The following is a 26,998-nucleotide window of genomic DNA, read 5'->3' as shown; positions in this document are numbered from 1 at the left end:
ATAAATGGTACATTTTTTTAACTATGACAAAATTAGAGGTCTTTATTACACAATTGTAGTAGTGCGTGTCTACCAAAATATCCAGAGGAAAAAAAGTACAAATTATTGTGCAAAAAGTATTGTTATGTTTGGAAAAGATAGAATGGGAAATGACAAGGCAAAAACCTTCAAATGACCAGATTCTAATAACCCATACATTTCCATCACATCAGATGTTGTGACCAAAATCTTTTTAAGTTGTGAGGGCAGAACTGGGTTTTTGGAGCAACGATAAAATTATCACATCAGCATGAAAATAACTATTAATGCTTACATTATGGTTGTGTGTGGGTTGTGGTCCTCTACAGACTCTGCATGAACGTGAAATGTTACGTGCATTAGACTAGTTTTTTATGAGTTGTGAAAGTATATAAAAAATTCTATTATTCATTGAAAAAATCACTTTGAAACTAAATCTACTAATAATATCAACTTTGTATCGACTTCCATTTAAAAAATAGTCTATTTTTAGTTCATGGATTTCGAGTTATAGTTTTTTTTTTTTGTTTATTAGGTACTGGATATATTATTTGTTACATATTAAAGGGATAAGGGTCTGAAAAATACCCCAACTTTGGTCGGATTTGTTGTTGCGATACTAAACTTTCATAAGAACCTATTACCTCCCTAGACTATTTAATACCGTATTTTTTACCCCCTAAACTATTTAATAGTGTATTTTAAAGGTATATATGTGCCCACATGGACACACTACTATTTCTAATTTTGCATTATTTTTTATGTCCACGTGGGCAAATATATATGTCTAAAATACGGTATTAAATAGTCTAGGGAGGTAATAGGTCCTCATGAAAGTTTAGTATCGCAACAGCAAATCCGACCAAAGTTGGGGTATTTTTCAGACCATTATCCCCATATTAAAAGAACTTTTTAACACAAATATAGGATTTGAGTCAAAGTTATTAAGTTTTGTCATATCCGTAACTACTAAACAGGCTCCACGCGCCTTTGAACTAGAGATCTCTTAGATTCAAGGCTTGAACGGATACACTCTATTTCAAGGCCTGAACCTAAGAGATCTCTTTTTCAGATAAGTACATTAGTCGAGTTTCAAAACAAATACTGAGCATTTGACACGAGACATAGGTTTTTTCATAAGGAGACATATTATAACAATTCCTAACCCCCTTTTTTTTTTCCAATTGCACTTGTAAATTGGGTAGTGGAGACAATACTCCCTATGTTTTTCCTCCAACATTCATCTAAATTAGGAAATGAAGACAAGGTGTAGAATTATTTTTCAATAACATATAAATAGATGTTGTGTATGCAATAACTATATTATACTAATTATTGTGAATGAAACAAAAGAAGAGCGACAAATTGTTGTTATACATATCCCTCCATACTTTGAGAATCACTATCCAGACAATCCAACAATACCCAAATTAACAATTGGCCCACCATTTTTTTCCAACTATTTGTAATGGAGTCTCTATTTAATTTATCTCATTGATCAACACAGAGAAATTAAACAGTTCATAATACTTATCTAGCTGCCTATTTCTTGTCTAATATTAATTTGTCGGCATATATTATCAGATCACTCAGAAAATATCTATATATAAGTCCTTTATAATATGAAAAAGGAAAGCTTCTTCACTTCCAACACGAGTTGGTAAAAAATCGAACTCCACAATGTCGGATCTACAAGGTTCCTTTTTTTCACCTCTTATGATTCTTGTAGGTTTAAAATTTTATTATGCTAATTGTGTATATAACTCATCCTTTCGAGTACATCTGATAAAATTTGAACGATACAGAAAAGATTTGTAATGACCCATGTGCAAGAATGACATGGATAACTCGAGAAATAGTCCAATTTTTTGTCAATTCCAAATTATTAAAATTAAAGCGTAATTATAGATGCCAAAGGGTCTACCAAAATTGTTTATCTACCTTTTTAAGATAGGGATAAAATCTACGTACAGAATTATATTAGATTGGTTGTTGACCACTTATTAAACTCTATTTAATTGAGTACTTACTCTCTTGTAGACTTGTAGTTTAGCTTACAATTCAATTTATGCATGAATGTGTTCCCCACATTACCATTTGCTAAATCTTAATCTCTACCCTAAACCAATTCTCTTTAAAACCATAGTTAATAATAAAAAGTGAGCACAAGTATTTGCCCCCTTTTTCCTTTCTACATTTTCTACTCAAGTCTTTCACTTTTTTCCATAATAAATATTGTTAAAAAATAATTTTTTTTAAATGGATACTTTTTGGAGTACTTTTGGTAGTCAAGTGTGTTTGTTTAACAAATGGGCCCAATTTGTTGGGCTAAAGAGGGGACAAGAAAGGATGGGCTAAAAGGTTTTATCTCCATGAACCAATCAATTTGGATTGGACTTTAAAGTTTAAACGCCTATTGTCTGCATCACTAGTTTACTATTTGTGTTTAGATTAGGGAGCATAAACAAGATTTTACTATTGAAAGTGGGGAATCTAACCTTTGAGATTAAGGATGGACCTTTCAATGCTTTGGGAATCATAACTAGTGTCATCTTCTTTATTTTCTTAATAATAATAATAATAATAATATATAATTAGTACGTACCACTAACTATTATTATTATTTCAACATAGAGAAAGAAAAAAATAATAAAAGTATTCCAACTTTCTAATCCATCTTGTCATGTTTTGTGCTTTTAATTGATGTTTCTCCTCTACTAATAAAAGCAATACTAAAATGATAAAATACTTATTCGTTGTTAATAACATATTTCAAGTTCGAATTTGAAAAATGAAACCGTTTTTATTAAGCCTTCCTTTAACCTTCCGAAGTAGCTCAGGCTTTTCAGCCTCATTCTAATTCTTGTCTAGATTTGCTTCTGATATGAATTTCTACATTGATCTCAAGTTAATACATCATAAGCTCTCATAATACTAGAAAATTAACATACATACAAGGATGTGCTTACTCTCTGAACCTACTGCAATATAAATATCGAACATCGAAACATACTAGCTAGGGAATAATAATTGAACAATATTAGGGGACTTGAATTCAACACCAACAATATAATATTTCCCCTTCTAATCCTAACATCCAAAAGTGAGGGACAAAACTCATTTTATTGATGGTAGCATGTGATTTTATGGCCACAATCAAGGTCCTCCATAGTGCTATAATTTTTTATTTAACCTACTATGGCCTTCAACTAAACCTAGTCCATAACCATTATAACGTCCCCCACCCACAAGAAACTCTATTATAATTATTCATTATGTTAATTCTTTCTTTCCTATTTAGGAAAACTTTCTTACAAAGGTTTTTTTTTCGGTGTTCAGGACCCCTCTATTAAGCTTTTGATTCATTATCTATTGTCATTTTGATACTTGTTATTATTTATAATCATAATTACAATCTAACAACCTCTTTAGTAACCTTTTCAAAATCTTCTCCTTTGAAAGGAGATTTTTCGTTAGAAGTGTTTTTTTCGAAAAAAAGAAAAAACTTTTGTAGAGCAATTATTCATATTTGTTTATCATTTTGAGAAGTTTGTTCGATAATATTAAAACAGTAAATGTGTTTGACTAGACTTTTTTTCATCTTTTGAAACCTGATTTTGGCGGCAAAGTTTGATCAAACTTCTTAACTCTCAAAAATAAACACTTAAAAAATATTTTAGTTATCAGACACTTAGCTGAACGGACTATAAGGGATTGTTTGATACGCCGGATATGATACCTCTTCTTATGCCATAACTCCAGAACTTTGGATTATTTTCATCTGTTAGGTAGAATAACACTATAAACGAAAAATTAGCAATGTACAAAATTACAACTAAACAACAAAAATTTCATATTAATCGCATGAATTAAGTAAGCATTACTCATAAATTTCGTAGCGAATATTTTCTTTGTAATGTAATTTCCTCCAACTATTACTATCCCAAATTATAACCATAAGATAATTTAGTTCACATATCAAACGACTCATAAATTTGTGTACAAACTAGATTCTACATCTTTAATAACTTTTTAATCTTTTTATGGTATATATGTGCATAATATACTGTATGAACTCCACAAGAATATAATGAAAAAGAAAAAAGTTGAAAAGAATAATTGACTGCATTCAGTAACTTTGTTTCCTCCAAATGTAAATACTTACCCTTTTGAGAAAGTGGAAACTTATAAGGCTGACAGCTGTAATTATAATAATTATAAATAAATACTATAGAGTAACAGAATAATTAGACAGCCCCTTAGCTTTATTTTATTGTAATATTTTTTGGTTTCATTTTTCAGTGTCAACAGTAATAATGCATGAACAGTGTCCCTTATATTTGGAGCACTTGACCGACAATACTACAGTAAGAGGATAAAACAAACAGCTCTTCGACCCACACCACTAAAATCCCCCAAATAAACCAAAAAAAAAAAAAAAAGAGCACCCCCATTCTAATAGAGGTAATAACGTATTCAATGTAATTCTATAATTTTATAATGACTTAATCATATATAATAAAAGATAGTCAACTAAATATCTATTATTGAAAATTGTACAATATATATATATATTTCAAACACGTTTAGTGATATTTCGGACTTCATTGTAAGTCAGGTCTGACAAGGATGAATGGATGATGTGTACAATAGCACGCAACATTATTCTTATCTTCATGTAAGAAGACATTTCTAATAGACACTCAACTCAAATAAAATATAACAAATCAAGTAAAAAATGATATAATAGCAAAAAAGTCTTGCTAAAATTTATGAGAAAATAACTCGAGTCATTCATAAAACTACGTTTTATATATTTAATTAAAAAATAACTCAAACACGTTTAATGAAATTTCTAGCTTTGTAGCAAGTCGGGTCTGATAAGGAAGATGTGTACAATAGTACGCAACATTTTTCTCATCTTCATGTAAAAAGGCATTTTTGATAAACACTCCGCTCAAAAAAATATATAACAAAATCAAGTAAAAAATGATAGTATAGTAGAAAAAAAGTCCTGCTAAAATTTATGAGAAGATAACTCAAGTCATTCGTAAGAAGAAAAGAAAGCACAAATATTGTCAAAACAGAAATAATTTGTTGTTTTTTTTTTAAAAAAAAAAGTAATAATTTAGAAAGGTATAGTAGTCACAATCTGTCCATCAATGAAAGTGGAAGGCAAAAACACAAAGAGGAAACAAAGTTAAAAGAATAATTGATTCATATAGCATATTGGAGTAATGAAAAAGCCCAAGTTTTCGGCGACATATCTATCCGCACTTATCTTGTCACAAGCATAGTCAAATTTAAATTTTGCAATCGGTGAATTCAGAATAAGCGTGTATGAACATAATATATGTATATATTTTAAATATTTTATTTAAATATATAATGAGGTGGTACTATGGTAATAACTTTTATATATCTATAATATTTTTGATTGTCACAACGATTCATAAAATATTTGATCAAGTCGAAATCCAAAACCATTGCAATCAACGTGATTAGTCATGGAAAATGACGTATCAATGCTATTAATTAAATGTCAACACCTAATCTTGTGAGATCTATAGGAATCAAGTTAGCCAACACTTTTTGTTACTAACAAGTTACACTAAGTTATCGCTCTTGACTAATACCATAAAACGAGTCTTATTAGTTTAGTAAAGTTAAGAACATATATAACAATTTGTTCAATTAAACACTCTCTAACCAAGATACCCTTCAATTGTTCCCATTATCTTCACCTTCTTAGCAATTTCCTTTATTCTAGACAAACTCATGACTTGACTTGACTTAGAAACAAAATTTTGAATTAATGAATAGATCCCTGATTTTAAGTCTTTGCTTTTTGGAATAATGCCATTATGGATAATTTTGATGGACAGTAAAAAAAAGAAGAAAAAAGTGGGGAAATATCCAAGCATTTGATAGTGATTTGACTAAGGTAATGGTTCTCTATGTCATCAATTTGTTATTTTGTTGTCTACTTTTTAATATCTTTTCTTCTGTTTAGGATCACATCATAATAATTTAAATTGAGTCAAGTCAAGCTGTCGATATTTCTCACTCTTGGTTTGCATTTTATATCAGATATAAATAGATTACTTTCAAAGGACAATATATGTCCGGAAATTGGTACAAAAATAAGTACCATTCATTTATATATATATATTTATATAATATATACTCTACATGAATTGCATATAATTATGTTGCATCATACACTACAAAAAAAGTGTGAATTACATGGAGATTTTTCTGGGAATTAGTATGAAAATTTGCAGGAAAATAAGTTTCCTACGAATTTTCATACTAATCTCCACGAAAATCCTCATGTAATTCACATTTTTCTTATAGTGATAAGTCAATATGACTACAATAAAATGTATGAATAACATTATAAAACACTAACATGGATTGTAGTGTAGTGATGTGACTGTTTCACCCTTAATCAAAGATTTCAGGTTCGAGCTCTGAATATGGAGAAAATTATGTTGGGAGCGTCACCCCTAATAGGCTGTGCAGTACACGATCCGAATATAATCGAGAATCCAATACAGGCTCCGACACTAAATAAAAAAAAACTATAAAACACTAACCTTATATGATATATTGTTTCAATCACCATAGGTGTAATTTCAAGACAATGTCATAAAGTTGGAATCACGTAAAAGTGGCTAGTGGCTGCTATTTTTATCAAACCACCCCCACACATACAAATATAGTTACTTATTTAACATCCTTAATAACAGTATGGCAAGCCAATCTACCGGTGAAATTCACAAATAGTTATATTTAGTATATATATAATTAAAAATTAATTTCAAAGTTGAAACTTGAGAATATTGCTATGAAATTTTCCCTTTGAAAATTTGACTCTATATGATAATATAATATCTATTTTTCAAAACAAGGCGGAAAAATAGTTTTTTTTTCCATTCAGTGTCTAGTATCCACAATTCGAATTCGCACCGAGAAGTCTCACGTTTATTTCTATCCAACCAAATATAGAATATTGCTATGGAGTTTTCACTTTAAAAATTTAAAACTCTATATGATAATATCTATTTTTCAAAACAAGACGGAAAGTTTGTTAGTGGACGCTACTTCTATCCAACCAAATATATTATCCTCATGTTGTTTCACCTATATATGGAATTCGAAATAATTTGAAAGTGATTATTTTTCAAAGACATAATCGAAAAATAATGTGAAGGCGGTTATTATTCTTATTCTTACAATGTGTTCAATAGTCAATAGATGCATGTACATATATGCAATCTAGTACAACTATAGGATACGTTGAAGGGGAAAAAAAAGTATCTTAGTGGACTATAGTAGAAGAAAAAAAATGCATATGAAGTTCGTGCTAAAATTTAATATTAGGTCCAAGTACCATGAATATAATGCAATTTCAGCAGCCAGAATACACTTGACGACAACATGAATAATAATGTCCAGGTATCTAAACTAATCCATCTTTCCGCAATTTGATTGTCTGATTTTGATATGTCACAAAGTTTTAGAAAAATAAAAAAATTAATCTTTGAAGATAGATAAAATGTATCGAAATATCTTTAACCTTAAGGTATTAATTGTGACGTATGAAAGGTTAAACTTCAAAAGTTATTAAAAAAAAAAAAAAAAAANTGTTAGTGGACGCTACTTCTATCCAACCAAATATATTATCCTCATGTTGTTTCACCTATATATGGAATTCGAAATAATTTGAAAGTGATTATTTTTCAAAGACATAATCGAAAAATAATGTGAAGGCGGTTATTATTCTTATTCTTACAATGTGTTCAATAGTCAATAGATGCATGTACATATATGCAATCTAGTACAACTATAGGATACGTTGAAGGGGAAAAAAAAGTATCTTAGTGGACTATAGTAGAAGAAAAAAAATGCATATGAAGTTCGTGCTAAAATTTAATATTAGGTCCAAGTACCATGAATATAATGCAATTTCAGCAGCCAGAATACACTTGATGACAACATGAATAATAATGTCCAGGTATCTAAATTAATCCATCTTTCCGCAATTTGATTGTCTGATTTTGATATGTCACAAAGTTTCAAAAAAATAAAAAAATTAATCTTTGAAGATAGATAAAATGTATCGAAATATCTTTAATGTTAAGGTGTTAATCGTGACGTATGGAAGGTTAAACTTCAAAAGTTATTTAAAAAAAAAAAAAAACTGAAACGGACTAAAAAAAAGGTACGATAAATAAATTAAAACGGAAGTATAATATTATCTCCGACATCATCAAATTTTGTATTCGGTCAGTAGCATAACATTATTTTCTCGAGAAAAAATCTAAAAGGTATCCAAAGACTCATGATGATTTGACCATAGTTATTAATTTGATAAAGAAGAGTATAAAAATTCATTTAATAATATATTAGCATCTAGCATATAATTGGGGCTATTTGTAGGACTATATATACGAGTTTTTTTATAAAAAAAAAAAATCACTGGCACCCCTCTTCCTAAAAGTGTATATATGATCAATTACATAATGATATATAAAAAGATAAATTGTTTACTTTCAAATTTGAAAAGTATAATATTCAATTTCATAATGAGAAATAATAAAGTAAATAATATATGTGTCAAATTAAAAACTGACAGACAGGCATATATAGAGAAAACCAACAAAGCTAGCGATTGTTACATAAAGGGGAAAAAAAGAGAGAAAAGAATACTAGTCTAATCAGATCACGGGTATCGATAAAAAAAAATTAAACACACATCCAAAACGTGTCGAGATGGTAAACATTCCTTCATTTTTCAATAGAGGTTTTGGTTCGAGTTTTGATAATTTAGTTGTCTTTGATAAGAAACATTTTACTCTCAAAGTGAAGATAAATCTCAACTACTCTGGCTCAAAAGCATATACTAAAAAAGAATTGTTACAGTACTGTAGTCTGTAAAGTTGTCCACCAAAATAATAACTGATAAATGTATGTCTTTTGTATATTAATATGATAGTATACATATTTATGTATATTTTTTTAATATTGACTAACAACTGTAATTATTTTTATCGAATTGTGTACTATATGTAAAATTTTATGAATATATATTTCTTGTACCCAGACAAGGCCTATAATTTGATTGTTGATCATGTGATTAAGAAAAGGAAAGAGTAGACAATTTGCATAGGTTGAATCATAGGTAATCAAAGTGAAGTCTAATTAACGTGTGTACTAGATTCTTAAACAGACATAGTTAGACGAAAAGAATGTCACAATTAAATTAACGATGCAGTGATAATTACGTACCACTTAGAGGAATAGTGTATGCCTTTAATTAAACAAGATTAGTGTATGCCTTTAATTAAACAAGATTAGCTTATATTTAATAATGGTGTATGCCATACAGAAAGAGAAACATAAAATTAGGGACCACATAATTGGTCTCTTAAGTAAGAATTAAGCCAGAAAAATTAATTATATGCTGTCGGGTTGAATTTGTATTCTACACTAGCTAGCTTTATTAGCTAGACCTATATATATTTTATTTAATTTTTTGATTTTTGGGTTTTTATTCAGTATCTGATGATATTTGTATTGGAGATCGACTAATTTGAATTCGCGTATTGCATGACTAGTTTCATGAATATATAGTACTTTCAACAAAATTGTTTTCAACATTCTGAGTTCGGACCTCAAAACATCCGATTAAAGTGAAGAATTTTCAATCATTTCATCAGTACCCGATAATCGATATGATGACTTGTTGGACGATTTTGCTCGTGCAACAAGATGGTGNGGTTGAATTTGTATTCTACACTAGCTAGCTTTATTAGCTAGACCTATACTTTATTTTATTTATTTTTTTGATTTTTGGATTTTTATTCAGTATCTGATGATATTTGTATTGGAGGTCGACTAATTTGAATTCGCATATTGCATAGCTAGTTTCATGAGTAGCGCTTTCAACAAAATCGTTTTTAACCATCAGAGTTCGGACCTCAAAAGTACATCTGATTAAAGTGAAGAATTCTCAATCATTTCAACAGTACCCGATAATCGATATGATGACTTGTTGGACGATTTTGCTCGTGCAACAAGATGGTGGTGTGTGCATTATAATTATAGGTCCAACTTGGTATATGTGATTTTGAGATTTTGCTTTGAGCAACTTGTACTTCACGTGCTTGTGCGTTTTGTCATTTACGTTATAGATAATTTTGCATGGGAAAATACAAACCTACCTTTCCTTCTTCCTTCTTGTTTCTTTCCTCCACCCACCCACCCACCCACCCCCCACCCCCACACACACACACCACCATAAGGGGAGGATATACCCCACCATCACCACCCCATAACCCCACCATAAGGGGATGATAAATCATAGACAAGTTGCACATTTGATCGGTCATATAAAAATAATATATACTATTTTGTATTAATAAATGTATATTTTATGTATATCATACCTTAATATATACTATATTTGTTGCCGATTATTTGTGCTAATTTCTCATACACAATTAGGCCTACATGTGTAATTAATAATTAAAATTAAAATTCATACACTTCAAATTTTGATCATACAGTAAATTACTACTAATATATATATATATACTTTTCTCGATTTTATGAGTCGATTTAATATATGTGTAATTAATAATTAGAAGATATATGATGAAGATGTCATGTCAATGAGGCAAATCATTACTACAGACGTATAGTAATACTATACTACACTTTGATCAGTCCATCATATATATCATTTTCAGAGTCGAAAAAAGTTCTTCAATGTGGTGATCGATCGATGTTCACAAAGGTGATTCTTCTTGTCTACCTTTATTACAAAAGTTAAAATTAAAGTTGTTTTGTTTTTACAGGGTATTGAAAGAATCTTTACATGCATTCCACAAAGTAAATATTTGTACAACATAAATTCGTAGTCTATATAATAATCACATCCTATCTGACAACCACGCACTACTAGTTTCACTTGAGGTTTTTGACAGTCACACATAAAGCATCTCACTGAAAAAAAAAATATCTATATATATCAATGAAGTATCAGTTGTTGTTTGTACATTCGACTCATACTAATAACTCGTAGGTTATATAAAGATAATTTTACTATTACTCCAAAGTTATAATTTATTGATTTAGTTCATAATACAAAATAAACGTGTCAAATATTCAAATTATATAAGTAAGTGGTATTAGTGAGTTGTTTTAGTTGAAAAAATGTAAGAGGGGCTCGAGTAAGATCTTAATACTAATAATTATGTTAAACCTAAATAAGTAAATATTGACCACATCGATTTTTGTGTCCTATATTGTTCGCAAATGGCATGAAGTTCGACTCAACAAATTATTGAATGTGAGCCAATAAAATTTTAGATTTGTGATTTGTAGAAGAAAAAAAATACTTAAATATTTTAATAGATGAAGATCTTTGGGCTAGCCTAGAAACAAATATGCAAATCTGAATCCGATATTTTTAATGGAGTATTGTAATTTTAGGTTAATCTGAATTTAATAGTTTAGTGAAGTGTTGTTCCGATTAATGCATCTGAATTTAATATTTTCAATTGAACCATAACTAATATATATATATGTTAAAATTTGTACTCACAAATAATAGGTGAAGATTCTTTAACTTTGAAAATATCATGACTTTATGGGTCATTTAGTAGGAGGCATAAAAATATTAATCCAAGATAAAATGTGGAATTATTTTATAGTCCCACTTGTGATTTTTGGGTATTTATTGGTTCGGAGATTATTTTATTCTACCATTTGTACATTTCATGACATTCCAACTCATGGAATACCTTTGTCTTTTGCATCCCACCAACCAAACGATCACTAAAGGGTTATGCACGTACTAAAATCAACTCTATATAAGCAATATCATGTTTGATAGCAGATTAGGAGCTAAGTTATTCATTTATATCAATTAATGCAATATTTGATTTGTAATTTAGAAATCCACTTAAGTAATACATACATAAGTTACGAAAGAATCTATTTATAATTTAATTTTGTGCCAAACAAAAGATGAAACAAGTAATACACTAATTATTAATACATGAATAATTAAATAAACTCAATATAACTAATTCATAAATAAAGAAATACGTAAATTTCCTCATAACTAATCCATATATTACTAATACCATCTTTCAGACATAGTCCAAAAAAAACTCTTTCAGTCAACGTTCATATCCACTCTGAAACTATACATTACTACTTTTCACTAATATTTCAAGAACTTGAAAAATCATAATGTGAACTAATAGTCAACAAACATATTATATATATATATCATATTGTTAAATAAACAAAAGAAGAATACGTAAGGCTGGAATAATGGGAGACAAGATAGGAGAGCAGGGATTTGAGGGATAGATGATAATTCCCACTTGGCTTGCCAACTTAAACACTACACATTCACGTCTTTTTATTTCATATTTTTTTAATACTAATAAGTAATAATATTATTTTAATAAATAAAATATAAAAACACCTTGTTCTCGAGATGTTAAAAATTTCAGAAATTGATATAACGAGTAAATAAATAAAAATATCTCAAAGGGGTGATAAGAAGTCAACGGTCAAAGATTTGCATTACTGTCTATGTCTCCCTTTTCAACCTACAAACTATAGTATAAAAATAAAAAATATTAATGGAATATGGGTATTCACAATACATACATTCTTTTTTTTTTGCTATATTTTTTCTCTTTGTTTGTAAACATTCCCATAAAATCCTCAACTTATATTACTCCTAACACCAAGCACTAAGCGCCCCATATGCGTAAAGGTCCTACCTGCCTTGGTGCACCCGCCCAAGTTTAGTTTTTTTTTTTTATCTCCATTTAATCTCATCAAAATTTGACAAATATTTATTTAAAATATTTGATATTTTAAAAACAAATAACAACTAGAGATGTATCGGAATGAATGAAATTTTTTTGTTTTTAATGAAAGGTCTTTTGTTTGACCCTGAAAATGGAACAATTTTAGAGAGCGTGTAGATCTTATTAGGTCCCGATGATAACCAAAACTCGAGGTCTAGTTCTTTCTGTGTAGAAAATTGTAATCAAACCTTATAAACACATTTTTCTTATATACTTATAGAGATAAACATGCTTTCACATCTTAACAATCTGAAATGGTTAGGGATATGTTCCCTTTTCAAGGTATTTTCAGGAGCAGATTCAGTGAAGACGGGGTGAGACTTGTAGATTAGAGGATTAGAGCACGTGGTTCCAAACTATGTTGTTGGGGGTAATAATGACCTTGAAAATGAGTGATTTTGAACTTTTGACTCAGTAGCTACAAACCACGGTGTATCAGTGTTGGTGGTAATAATGACCTTGAAAATGAGTGATTTTGAACTTTTGACTTCACTTACCAACCTCATAAACATATATTGTCAAAACTTCTGATAATGAGGCAAGACGAGCGAGATCAAAATTTCAAGATTATTCTCATAAATGACTCGTTTGTTAAATATGTATTATTTTCTTTTATTAGACTTCTTATACTTATGTTTGTTTTTGTTTTTATTGGAGTCTTATTAAATTTGAACTATGGAAGTGCAATATACTATGGTTTTAATTTGTTTTTGTGTCTAAACTTGTCCACCTACTATCCATCAGATCAGTTGACTTAAATTGCAACCGTCCACATTACTAGTCAATGCATGAAGACAACTATTTGTACACATGGCGACCAGGTGTTGTTGTGTTGATGACCTGTCCATACTAAATAACCACTTCCTCCTTGTTCTTTTGCTTTTATATATCTCTATTTCACGATAAAAAATTTCACTATTTAAAAGGACTCGAACCAAGACTTCATTAAGGATTGAAATATAACTTACCTCTTAACTATATAACCCTTGTTGGTTCTGTTTATTAATATAATTTCATTGTATCATTAATTCATTTATTTTCATCCATAAAAATAAGATAAGGAAGACAAAACATTTTGATAGATTTGAAGTGATTATCTTATCACCATGTTGACTTGTTCCAATTTATTTATATTTCTTGTATTACTTAATTTGTTTTGTTATGAGAGAATTTGAGTCCCTTAACCAATAATTGGTGCAATATATTCTTGATAATTGTTAAAGTGATTTTTGGGATTCACCAATAGAGTTATTATTATGACTTGCATGAGATTTACATTGGTTCTGCTGTTTTTACCTATGCCATATATAACAAATCTTATGCATTACATTAATCTTTCTCCGGTGCAACTTTGTCCAATGGTACACTCAAACTGAAGCTTTGGAGCAACGATAAAGTTATATTTGCTAATAAAAATTTACGAATTCAAATAATGAAATCAATTATTAATATTTGTGTCAGATAAAATTACGTACATATCACACCTTTTTGGCTCCTTACACAATTTGTTTTACGCACTCAACAAACTTTTAGTTGAGTTGTGACAAGTCATAGTAAAATTGAGAACCACAATTTTATGGATAATAACAAATAATTTTGACTAATCAAAGCAAAATCGAAACAAATAACGACGATTACTTTTTATTTTTTTCAAAGTGACGGCAACAACAAAAAGAAATATTGTTGCATAAAATTTTATTTTCAGCTTTGACATTTTGTCAATGGGAACATCACAACAACTAATTAATTAATAAATAATTAACAACTAATTAAGTCTTTTAGGTATTGATTTAATTCATATGAAGTTTTAACATCAATGAGCAACTAGACTAGAAAATGATGTATCTACATTGACCTTTTTTTGGTAACCTATTCTTAGACTAAATCAACATTATTGTTCCCTAATTTATGTTATTTGTTTTTCATATATTCAAATAGTTCTCAAATTAATTAATGCAACTAATATGCTAGTTGTTTCTTTCTAATGTTGGAGGGTTACTAGAAAAGTTTTTTCTCTCAAACAAATTTTGCTTGACGGTGCGACGTGTCTATGTTACTTATCAATTAGAAATTTAGTTTTCGAGAGCAAATATACCCCATGTTTTTAATTGCTTTTCATGGTAATTCATTGATCAATATTAATACGATTTTTTTTATTTTTTTATTTTGGTTAAAATATGAATACGATTAGTCTCAACTATGTATGATATTATAGTTGTTCAAATACCATTGAAAGAAGAAATAGTCAAAACCAACTCTTAATTAATATTTCTCAATTCTTGACGATATGTAAAAGAGAATTATGATTGATAATTTGTCATGTTATAGCTGTTCAAATATCAATAAAGGGTAAAATAACCAAAATTACTCCTTAATTGATATTTTATAAGATTATGTGTAAAAGAGAATCATGACAGATAATTTGAGACGTAAAACGCATTAACTATCTAAGATTTGTTTCAACTTATCACCTATTGCATGTCTATTAATTAAACAAACTTGGGTTCTTTAGCTAGGTGTTTAAATTTGTGCGCATATTTCTTTCTTTGAAATTTATCAAGAATTGAAAACTATACGACACAATTTCTAGCTGCTTCGTGTTGACTTTGCTTCATGAATATGTCCTTTTTATCCTCAATTTCTAGTTGCTTCATGAATATGTCCTGTTTAAAGAACCCAAGTTTGTTTAATTAATAGGCATGCAATAGGTGATAAGTTGAAACAAATCTTAACTAGTTGATACGTTGTACGTCTCAAATTATCTGTCGTGATTCTCTTTTACACATAATCTTATAAAATATCAATTAAGGAGTAATTTTGATTATTTTACGCTTTATTGATATTTGAACAGCTATTACATCACAAATTATCAATCATAATTCTCTTTTACATATCCTCAAGAATTGAGAAATATTAATTAAGAGTGCCGGATCCTAACTATGTATTACAAGCCAAATATTTCACCTTGTATTGTCAATCAAACAAGTACAATAATATATCAGTGTAATCTCACAATAATGGTGATGTGTATATAACTTTACTCTTATATCATAAAATACAAAAATTATTTTCCAATAGATTCTTGACTTAAATAAAGCATATCAATTGTCAAATACGTTATCAATCAAGCTATGAAAAGTTACTACTTTGATAATGTTGAAAGGGAGAGAACAAAAAGTAGAGTTTATCAAGTGATAAAAGAAAACTAAAACATGGTATGTATACGTACGCTAATAGCCTAATACTACTATTAAATTACGTGAAGAAAGAAGAAAGTAAAGTGGTATTTTAATTAGAAATCGGTATCATATTTTACATGTTCAGATTAAAAAATTAAAAGATAATTTACTATTTTCTTAGTACTTTACACTTGTTTTAAATACTTTATTCATTTTCTAACGTTACGGTGAAATAACGTAATATTATCTATTATTTTGAATTTCTTAAAAAACGTATGAAGTCAAACAGAACAAGTAAAAATAGACGGAGGAAATGGTAATACCTCACGAAAGCATTTGACATCAGTGACTCCTATGCGTACACGTGTCAAACATCTGACGTGGAACAGTTGTCAAGTGGGTACACAATACAGTCCTGATACTACACGTGTCTTTCGTCCAGCTGTCATCTTTCCACCTTGGACAATGTACACCGGAAACTCACATCCGTACCACCTTGGACGTTATTTAATCGGAAAAGGATCAAATATATCTCTGTACGATAGGAAATATTTTAAATAAACTCTTTGTTATATTTTCAATCCAAATATAACGCTCATGTTATGGTTTGTGTCTTATATTCCTCTCATTATACTTTAATTTGACGCTATTTTTTCCTTAATTTAGATAAAAAGACACATGACAAGCTCAAAATCAAAATCAAGCTGAAAAATAACAAGGAATATGTATATACCAAAATTGAATTCTTAGTAGCTCGCTTGATTAGATACTTGAACTTTTACTTTATTAATCAGAGAGTTCGATTCTCATTTTTGTAATTTCATCCTCCATTTTTCCTACTTGCACTTTTTTTTTTTTGTGTAAAATCAGTAATGTAGTCATAGCACAGTTATATATCTTGTAATTAAAATGTTTTTATAAATTAGTGTAAAATATAATGAAGTTTTCATGTAAATATATTTTTCAAAAATTCAATACACCTCCTTTATTTCGTAACAAATTTCTTAATTTTTCATTGTACGACATACGACAAGCACACGATGTGCTCGCCTAACTCATATAGCCGACAATTATTTATTTATACGGAAAATGATCGAAATATTTTAAACTATTAGACAATTTTGTCTTTTGTTATACTATTTATTTTAAAATATTAAAATTATTACGTTTTTTGCTCAAAAAATAACCTTTAACTAGTCAAATTATCAAGTTATTAAAAAATATCCTTTCTACTAACGGTTTCTCCGAACCCCCACCCCTCTCTCCATGACAGCTAATAAAAAATTTAGAAAAAATAAAAGTAAAGATAGAAAATGTATTTTCTATTTGGTTGGTTGGTGTATGAAAGGTTTAAAATTTTATGCATAAGCTTTTGGATAAAGTAAAAGTTAGTGTTGTAGTTAGCTATATTTGGTAATTTTTCTTAAATCATTTTTTGTAAAATCCAACTTAATTATCTGCCGTATTAGTGTAAAAATATATACTACATTATAAGTTTATTTTAAGTTAAGACTTTATAGGCTATGGCAGGTAACGTGTCTATTTTATCTTGTTACTATTTTCATGTTTTATTAGTAATAATTACTTACTATTTTAGAAGTAATAATGCATTTTAAACTATCATTAACTCGCAGAAAAGAAATTGGGGCAAATGGATAAGGTGTCCGGAAATTGTACAAATAAAAATCCAAATTAGGCTTTAATTGTGTATTAGTAAAAGACAACAACGGCTTATAAAGACAATTAGAGAACTTTGCTCTAAAAATACATGATTATGGTGTGTACGTTACGAAAGGAAAATATTTTTCAGAAAATAGATATAGGATTTTAATTAGTATTGTATACATAATATCGATAAATATTATGGGAGAGGGGATGATAATAGGGGTATGGGGTGGTGGGGATGTGAACTACAAGGGTGAGATAAAAATGAACTGTGTTAGAGGATCGAGAGAATAATAGAATGTTACTTATGAAATTTATTTTTTATACTTCTGATAGAAAAAATTCTTTTCATTTTTAAGTAATTTGTTTTTCTATCGAAATTATTCTTTTACGAAAAAGTTAACCAATCGAAAACATTAAAAAAATTATAAAATATTTTTCTCCGTACCGGACACTCTCTGGACGAATCTTAAATACGTACTCTAAGTCGCAATTATGACAACAACGTATGTAAAGGCATGAAAGTTGTATGTCTTTGTTAGTCACAAATGCATGTTTTCAATTTTCCAAAAGCAATTTGACATAAAAACCTATGTATATATCCTATCCACAGCCACCAAAAAAAGAAAAAAAAAATATACTTTTGAAGTTTAAACTAATTGTTCTTAAAAATGTTATGTCAAATTATAAAAAGAGGCATTCTTGCGTAAACATACTAGAAAGGGAAAAAAGATTGATAAATTAAAAAAAAAAACATATGTAAATTACCCTAAAATCAAAATCCTATCCCACACCAAAAGAGGAAGAAAAAAATCAAAATCATATCCCCACACCAAAAAAGGAAGAAAAAAAAATACTTCTTAATCTTTGTTCTTAAAAATATTTACTCTATGTAATGTGAAATGTCAAATTATATTTTTTTAAAAGGCATTCTTTTATTCAAAACATACTAAAAAGAAAAAAAAAAGACGAATCAATTAAAACAAAGAAAGTAGAAAATTATGGTAAGAAATGGAGAAACCAAGTTTAGGTAGCCGATCTAACTCACCTGTACTACAATATAAAAAATGTATTTATCTGTTATTCACAAAAGCATATGTTTTTTCACCAGCGCAGTTTATGAGGTTGTTTTTTCCTTAATTTTAAATTTAAGCTTTGAATATAAAAAAATCATTGATAGAGAGTCCTTCCCTCTGAATGGAACCCTACACAACACAAATCTAAAATAGTTAGGCTCCAATGCAAGTACCACTTACCTGACCCAGATGGAAAAAAAGAAAAGAAAAGCATATGCTACTTAATCCTATCCACACACCCAAAAAAAGGAAGAAAAAAATATATATTTGGATTTTGGTACTGTATTAGTTTCTCCTCTGCACTTTTAAATATGCAAATACAAAATGCACCACAGGCCACAAAGCCACACTTCAACACAAACATCCCTCTATATAAAGCCCCATTCTACTAACAACTTACACCCACACCAAACCAAAAAAACAAAAATCACATAAACACTTCTTTCTCCTTTGGAACAAACTCTCTCTTTTTCTTCACAAAATATTGTTCAGTTTTGTTAATTAAAAGAAACCATGCCTGAGGCACCAAAATCAGATGTTGTTACTGAAAACAACAAGCAAGTTCTTCATTTTATTGAAGAAGTTACCACAAATGCTGATGAAATTCAAAAGAAAGTCCTTGCTGAAATACTAACAAAAAATGCTCATGTTGAGTATTTGCAGCGCCATGGCCTAAATGGTCATATTGATAGAGAAAATTTCAAGAAAATCATGCCTGCTATTACTTATGAGGATATTCAGGCTGATATCACTCGCATCGCCAATGGCGATAAATCTCAAATCCTGTGCTCTCAACCCATCTCTGAGTTTTTAACAAGGTTTGTCATCTGTCTCTTTGGTTTTCGTTTTACTATTAAGTATAAAAAAATATCAAAACTGTTGTCGACGTGTTTCGTGCATGTATTTTAATTAGTATTCTTAAGATGCAATTTCATGGTTGTGCAGTTCCGGTACGTCTGGTGGGGAACGAAAACTGATGCCAACGATTGAGGAGGAACTTGCAAGAAGATCACAGCTTTACAGTCTTTTAATGCCTGTGATGAGTCAATTTGTTCCAGACCTTGAAAAAGGAAAAGGAATGTATTTTTTGTTTATAAAATCAGAGGCTAAAACACCAGGTGGATTACCAGCTCGTCCTGTTTTAACAAGTTATTATAAAAGCCCTCATTTCAAAAATAGGCGTCCTGATCCATACACCAACTACACGAGCCCAAACGAAACGATTCTCTGTTCTGATTCATACCAAAGTATGTATTCCCAAATGCTTTGTGGTCTATGCCAAAACAAAGAAGTTCTTCGTGTTGGGGCTGTTTTTGCCTCAGGTTTTATCCGTGCTATTCGATTCCTAGAAAAGCATTGGCCACTTCTTTGTCATGATATCAGAGCCGGAACCATTAATTCCCAAATCACTGACCTCTCAGTGCGAGAGGCGGTGATGAAGATCCTTAAACCAGATAAAAATTTAGCTGATTTTGTTGAGGCTGAATGTAGTAAAGATTCATGGCAAGGGATTATTACTAGATTGTGGCCTAATACCAAATACATAGATGTCATTGTGACTGGTACTATGTCACAATATATACCAACTCTTGATTACTATAGCAATGGTTTGCCTCTTGTTTGCACTATGTATGCTTCTTCTGAGTGCTATTTTGGTGTCAATTTGAACCCCCTTTGTAAGCCAAGTGAAGTTGCTTATACCCTTATTCCTACTATGGGGTATTTTGAATTCTTGCCTGTTCATCGAAACAACGGTGTGACGAATTCTATTTCCATGCCTAAATCACTTAATGAGAAAGAACAACAAGAATTGGTTGATTTAGTTAATGTCAAGATTGGGCAAGAGTATGAACTTATTGTCACAACATATGCTGGTAAGTCACATATTATGTCAATTTAAAAAAAAAAATGAATTTTCTTGAGTTTTATTCGTACTGGTTTATTAATCATTGATCTTTATTTCAGGGCTTTATAGGTATCGTGTAGGCGATGTGCTACGTGTAGCTGGATTCAAGAACAACGCGCCACAATTCAACTTCATCTGCAGGAAGAATGTGGTGTTGAGTATCGATTCAGACAAGACAGATGAAGTCGAACTACAAAATGCAGTAAAAAATGCAGTCACGCATCTTATGCCATTTGATGCACATGTGACAGAATACACCAGTTATGCTGATACAACAACAACAATTCCAGGGCATTATGTGTTATACTGGGAGCTGAATGTGAATGGATCAACCCCAGTTCCTCCATCTGTTTTCGAAGATTGTTGCCTCACTATTGAAGAGTCCCTCAACAGTGTATACCGTCAGGGACGTGCCTCGGACAAGTCCATCGGGCCATTGGAAATCAAGATTGTTGAAAGTGGTACTTTTGACAAGTTAATGGACTATGCTATAAGTTTAGGTGCTTCAATAAATCAGTACAAGACACCAAGATGTGTGAAATTTGAACCCATTGTTGAGCTATTGAATTCAAAAGTAGTGTCAAACTACTTTAGCCCCAAATGTCCAAAATGGGTGCCAGGACACAAGCAATGGAACAACATGAACTAAAAAGTTTAAATTAGCTAGCACAAATTTCTTTTGAGAGAGGATCAAATTTTAGTGCTAGAGATAATTATTAAGATCATCTTGGTTAGGTTGACCCAAGCCAATTTTATGGGTTTTTTTTTAATTCACTTTAAATCTTGGTATTTAAGTCTTTGTAGAATTTAACTTGTTCTTCATAATGGTAGAATCTTGAATTTAGCCATGTACAAAAAGAAAAAAAACAGTTCCTATTCTAAAAAAAAAGCTTCTACCTTTAGTTAAATTGCCACTTTTTTTGTTTGTTTGTTTCATTGCAAATTGAGTACACATTTTGTGGGAATTGTTTTCTTATTTTGGGGCAGGAATCCTGCCCATTGAACTCTCATGAGCCACGTCCCAAAACCGTACTTCGTCCGTTCCAAAATAAGTGTGTGCAATTAAAAATAATCGTTACTCCTATTTTTTTTGTCTTGATTTTTTTAATCAACACTTATTTTGGGATGATTTCTTTTTTCGATACATCATGAATGGAAGCTAGAAAGTTAACTTTAGGTAAGTTTTGTCATTTTTTTAATTATTATTCTAATCCAAAAGCATTATTAGTAGTAGTAGTTTAGTACTAGTATATATAGCATTATTTTCAGGGGGAAAAGTAAATCAACTTTGTGTTACTTATAATTGAGCTACCACTTAAACTAATCTTTATACCTCGTGAAACTAAACTAAAAGATTAAAGTGTTAACATAACTACAACTCAGCTCCATTCAATTTCTTCTATAAAGTTGTTCGATTGAAGTAAAAGTTCAATGTATAAAATAGAACTTAGGGGATCCAAAATCAAATAGTGAGACTTTTGATGAGAGAGAAAAAAAAATATTTCATCCCAATTTAAGTGTCTTACGTCTCAATTTTAGCGTCTTATTAGGCGTTTGGTCATAGAGAAGAGCAAATTCATTAATAAGCTCTCAAGTTTTATCTTCTAACAAATTCTTTGAATACACTTCTAGAACATTGCATCATCCTTTGGGATTCTTGATTTTTTTTCCAGAAGAAGCCATGAAAGAGGTGTATTTTTGGAATATAAGGCGATATCATACGATACAAAATGATGGAATAAATATAGACATTAGTGTAAAAAAAATGAGATTGATATTCTTTATCCCTTGTACAAAACAAGAAATGATATCTAATACTGCAAAATATATATAGAATAAAGTTAATTGCAAATTTTATCTCGTAAATATTATTCTTTTTATCTCATCTGTCAAATGAAGAATACAAAAAAAAATATGCATCTATATAACATAAGGCTATGTATCTAATCACGTAGATATCCTAAAAGTCACATGATGTCCAAAAAAGGAAAAACTCAAAATTTTGTGCTACTACTTTGTCATGAATAAAACCATTGAAGTAAGGTTTGAAATATTTTTTTAAAAAAAATTAAGAAATGTTTGTCAATTATTCTGTTTATAATCTTGTTATTTATAAATGATGAATTAAAAAAATGTGAACATTAAAATATTACGTTTTGTTTTCTTTTTTGGTAATTAACTAATTAACTGACTCTTAATAACCATGATTCTTTTCTCCTATTCAGACCATAACAATTACTCCCTCCTGTCTATAATAATTGCTATTATTATCTTTATAATTTATTTTTAAAAAAAAGTCGTTTTCATATAATTAAAATCTTTCCCACATTTAGAAATGTGAGTTTTATATAAGCAAAAAGGTATTAATCTATTATCCGTCCATTTCAAAATAAGTATTGTTTTAATAAAAGAAAATTATCTCAAAACGTTGTCGCTTTAAAAAATCAAGACAAGAAACAACAACTAGAAGTCTAAAACGTTACTTATTTTTCAATTAAATTTTCTCATCGAAAAATGTTCAGGGATTTCATTCTCACAGATAATTTGGATGACCAATAAGAAAAAAAAAATCAGTGGTGCTTCAACTATTTCGATGGAAATCCAATCCTCATCAAGCATTTTCCTAGCAAGCTGATTCAGAAGTAGGGTGGAATATTATGTTTTTTCGATAGAAATTCGCTCTTCATCGTGCATTTTCCTAGCGAGCTGATTCAGAAGTAGGATGGAAAATCATGTTTATAGGAAATGAATCAAGCTAAAATGTTATTGTTCCAAAAATATATATTAAACTTTGTGTCATACAAATATCTAAAATATATACGAGAAACAATTTATAATCATATAAATAACTAAAATTTCTTTAGATCATAATTTCAAAAATCTATTCTTTTTTTCATAAATATTATATCAAGCCAAACAATATTTTGAACATTTGAAGAGCTAACATGCAAGAAGCACTCAAGAATTGGGCCTAATGGTCAATGAATTGGTTGAGAATCTTGAGGTTTCAGGTTCAAAACTCAGTGGAGAAAAAAAAATATCTTAGACTAGATGGATAAAGTTATCTGATAACTATTGTTGGTGAAAAGTAATAGATATCCAATAAAATTAATTGAGGTACACGAAAATAAACAGAACACTACAATATTAAAAATGAAAATGTAAAAAAATTGGGTACATAAAAGAGCTAGAGAGAGGGGGAAAAAAGTGAGCATCTTTGACTGGTTAGGTGATGGAAGTATAGTTCATAAAAGTGGTTAAAAGACAAAGGGTTTGATGCAGATAGTGGAAAAGGCAAATAAATAAATAAATAGTGGTCCATGTTTATTATATACTGTATCTTATAAGTATTTATTTAATTTATATAAAAGATAAAGGACAGATAAGATAATGATGATTTTTGTACTCAGAAAATGTTCCCTCCCTTTAAAAATATTAAAACATAAGAAACAAACAAAAAACATTAGCAGCAGAGAAGGGAGGGGTCTCTACTGAGAGTAGCCAATGCTTTCAAGACAAGGCCAGACCTAAGAGAGGGACAATTCCTCAGACAAAATTTCACTATAAGAAAATGAAAGCCAGATTTTCTTTCTTCCATTTCTTGCCTTATGTGGAGAGGAAGTGAGTGGGGATGTACAACTTTTTCTTTTGTTTTTTTCACCCGACACTCGATATTTGTATTTGAATCCGACTAAATCTAAAACAGTCTCAAAACTGAAATGTTCCATACTAAAAATGAATATATATTCGAGGATTGAATTCGTAACATATACATATTTTAAAACATCATCTTCAATTTGACTTCAGCTAACATTTAAGTCTATTAACTTTTTGGTGTATATAAATTGATATTTAAACGATCATAAAGTTGAATAAGTAGATATGCATGTCTTATATGACAAATCACGTCATGAAATGCACACATCCTACATGACAAATCGAGTGAGATTTGTCATGTAGGATCTGTGTATCTATTAATTAAACTTTATATAAGCTGAAATCAAATTAAAGGACACGCTTATATATATATTTTACTTATTTTTCCACTTCAACGTCTTTATTTTGTTGTTATGGATTTGGATTTTTCTTTTCCTTATTTTGCATCTATATTTCCATATTCAAATTGGAATCTGACCAAATCTTAATTAGTGGTAGAAAATCACATATAGGATGTAAAACAATACCTAATAAAGACAGTATCATATTTAAGATTCGAATTCAAAAACTCTTATTAAAGATAAGGATACAATATTGTTGGTGGGGTTAGGATTTTGACATATGAGGGTTGTGTTAGTAGTCCTTTAATTTGGGCTTTTTATGGGTGTTTATGTAGTGTAGTTGCAACCAACTGTACATATCATCATCATCTATATTTGTCTTCTCTTTACATTTTTTCAACAAATCCAAAATAATTTCTTGAATTGCTCCATAGGAACATGCTGCGAAATATCCTCCTTTTTTTGGTTGTTAATATCTTCTACTAGGGATTGCCTTATCTATTATCTCTCTCTTATTGACACGTAACTTTGCTTATTTTGTCTTTCATATTTTTCGACACGAAATATAAATATAAATACATTATATGTCATTAAAATTTTAACTAAATATCAAATTGTGTGTTAAAGTATATTAATTGATCTTGTGGTGAAGTCAATTTACAAGGCAACTCGACGTCATCCCCTAAAAGAGCCAAAAGTCACTCGACTGTAAGAAGAGATCTATAGTTGCGTCCCAGAGTACACTTTCGAGGATAATCTACACACAAACCTAGACTTCTTGAAGGCCACTAAGAACTCACCTTTTAGTAATTCTTTTTAAAACTTCCATACTATTTGAAGACTACATTTAGCAAAAATTAAACAAAAAAAAGGTGTAACCACGAAATGCAATTGTGTGAAGATGGACCACTTTGAATATATTGTGAGACTTCCTATGCCGCTTTTTCTTTTCATTTTGTTTTAATAATATAAAAAAAAATCAATTAATATTATCAAAGATGGAAGAAAAAAAAAGAGTAATGGCATTCTTTTATATCTATTATAATTATCACATTATATCCTAGATTTAGCTTTAGCTTTTAATTTTGTTGTATTTGTTTCATTTCCCAACAAAGAAAAAAAAAGTATTACATGATCACAAGAAATAATACAATAATAACATATTCAATGAAACGTTACAAGAAAAAAAACATTTGATAAAGATAAGATTAATCATCCATAAAGTTGCGATTCCACAAAAAGCCTAAAATCCGGAAAATATAAAATAAAATAAAAATCGACGAAAGGGGGACATGTCTAGAATATCGCCACGTGTCGTTGACTTAATGGAAATTGCATCCTAGTCCTTTTCCCCCTGAAAGGTGAATATGTGTAGTATATTACATTAATGGACCCCACCCCAGATGTGAATCCCAATCACACATCACGAATCCAGTCCACGTTATCTTTCACATGTGAAATTCCATCTTTTTTTAAAATAAAATAAAATAAATTTTCAGATTAATTTGAATTTTTTTATTTTTCACAATCAATAAATAAAGCACAAAATCAAAGGCTAATCTTCATGAATCCATTTGATCCTTGAAGATTATCTTAGATAATACTTAACAGATAAGAACAGTCTAAATTGGATGTACCCTTCATTAGGAGTCAAAACACATCTTAAATTCTTAATTATACTAATTATCATTGTTTAAGTTGTAAATAAGTGGTAGAGGTATTGGGTTCGAGCCTTAGGTATGGAGAAAATTCCGTTGGAAGTATCACTCCCGAAAGAGCTCTGCAATAGGCGGTCCAGATTTAGTCGAAAATATGGGCTACGAACGCCACATGGAAAACAAAACAAAAAAAAGTTGTAGAAGTGAAAGAAGTCTCAAGGTAAAAATTATTCTCTTGTCCATTTTTATTTCACTTTTAATATATTGAGCAAATAGTATTATTGTATTTTGTTTTACTCTCAACATTAATTATTTATTCTCTAATTATTTCCCAAATTCTAAGACTATACACTAGTTAATATAGATATTATGATAAAATATTCATACTAATTGATATTTCTTAAGAATCGTGCAACTTTAGCCTAAACTGGTCCTTTTTAATTTCTTTTTGTTAGCAAATCCACATACACATTTGTGTATTTTGTCCTGATTATTTGAGTTAACACATTTTTAACCTATTATTTTTTGTACTAATAATAATCATGTTGCATTAATGTTTAGCATAATAATTATTACTATATCATCAGTTTTGTTTT

General features: G+C 29.6%; 1 protein-coding gene and 1 non-coding gene across 2 annotated transcripts; both read left to right on the top strand.

Annotated features, from left to right (window-relative positions):
• The first annotated feature begins 1,784 nt into the window (after window positions 1–1,784).
• On the top strand, window positions 1,785–1,888 carry LOC125878099 (U6 spliceosomal RNA). Its single transcript, XR_007447715.1, has one exon. It is a non-coding gene; the product is annotated as a U6 spliceosomal RNA (small nuclear RNA).
• A 17,337-nt stretch (window positions 1,889–19,225) lies between these two features.
• LOC125876840 (indole-3-acetic acid-amido synthetase GH3.6-like) lies at window positions 19,226–21,648 on the top strand. Its single transcript, XM_049558096.1, has 3 exons — window positions 19,226–19,658; window positions 19,786–20,714; window positions 20,806–21,648. Exons 1-3 carry the CDS (start codon window positions 19,354–19,356, stop codon window positions 21,393–21,395), a joined length of 1,824 nt encoding a protein of 607 aa, XP_049414053.1. The 5' UTR covers window positions 19,226–19,353; the 3' UTR covers window positions 21,396–21,648.
• Window positions 21,649–26,998: the final 5,350 nt, after the last annotated feature.

The sequence above is a fragment of the Solanum stenotomum genome, chromosome 9 (assembly GCF_019186545.1).
Source record: "Solanum stenotomum isolate F172 chromosome 9, ASM1918654v1, whole genome shotgun sequence".
NCBI classification, from domain to species: Eukaryota; Viridiplantae; Streptophyta; class Magnoliopsida; order Solanales; family Solanaceae; genus Solanum; species Solanum stenotomum.
Note: the sequence above shows the minus strand (reverse complement) of the source record. Positions and strands in the feature narration are given on the sequence as shown.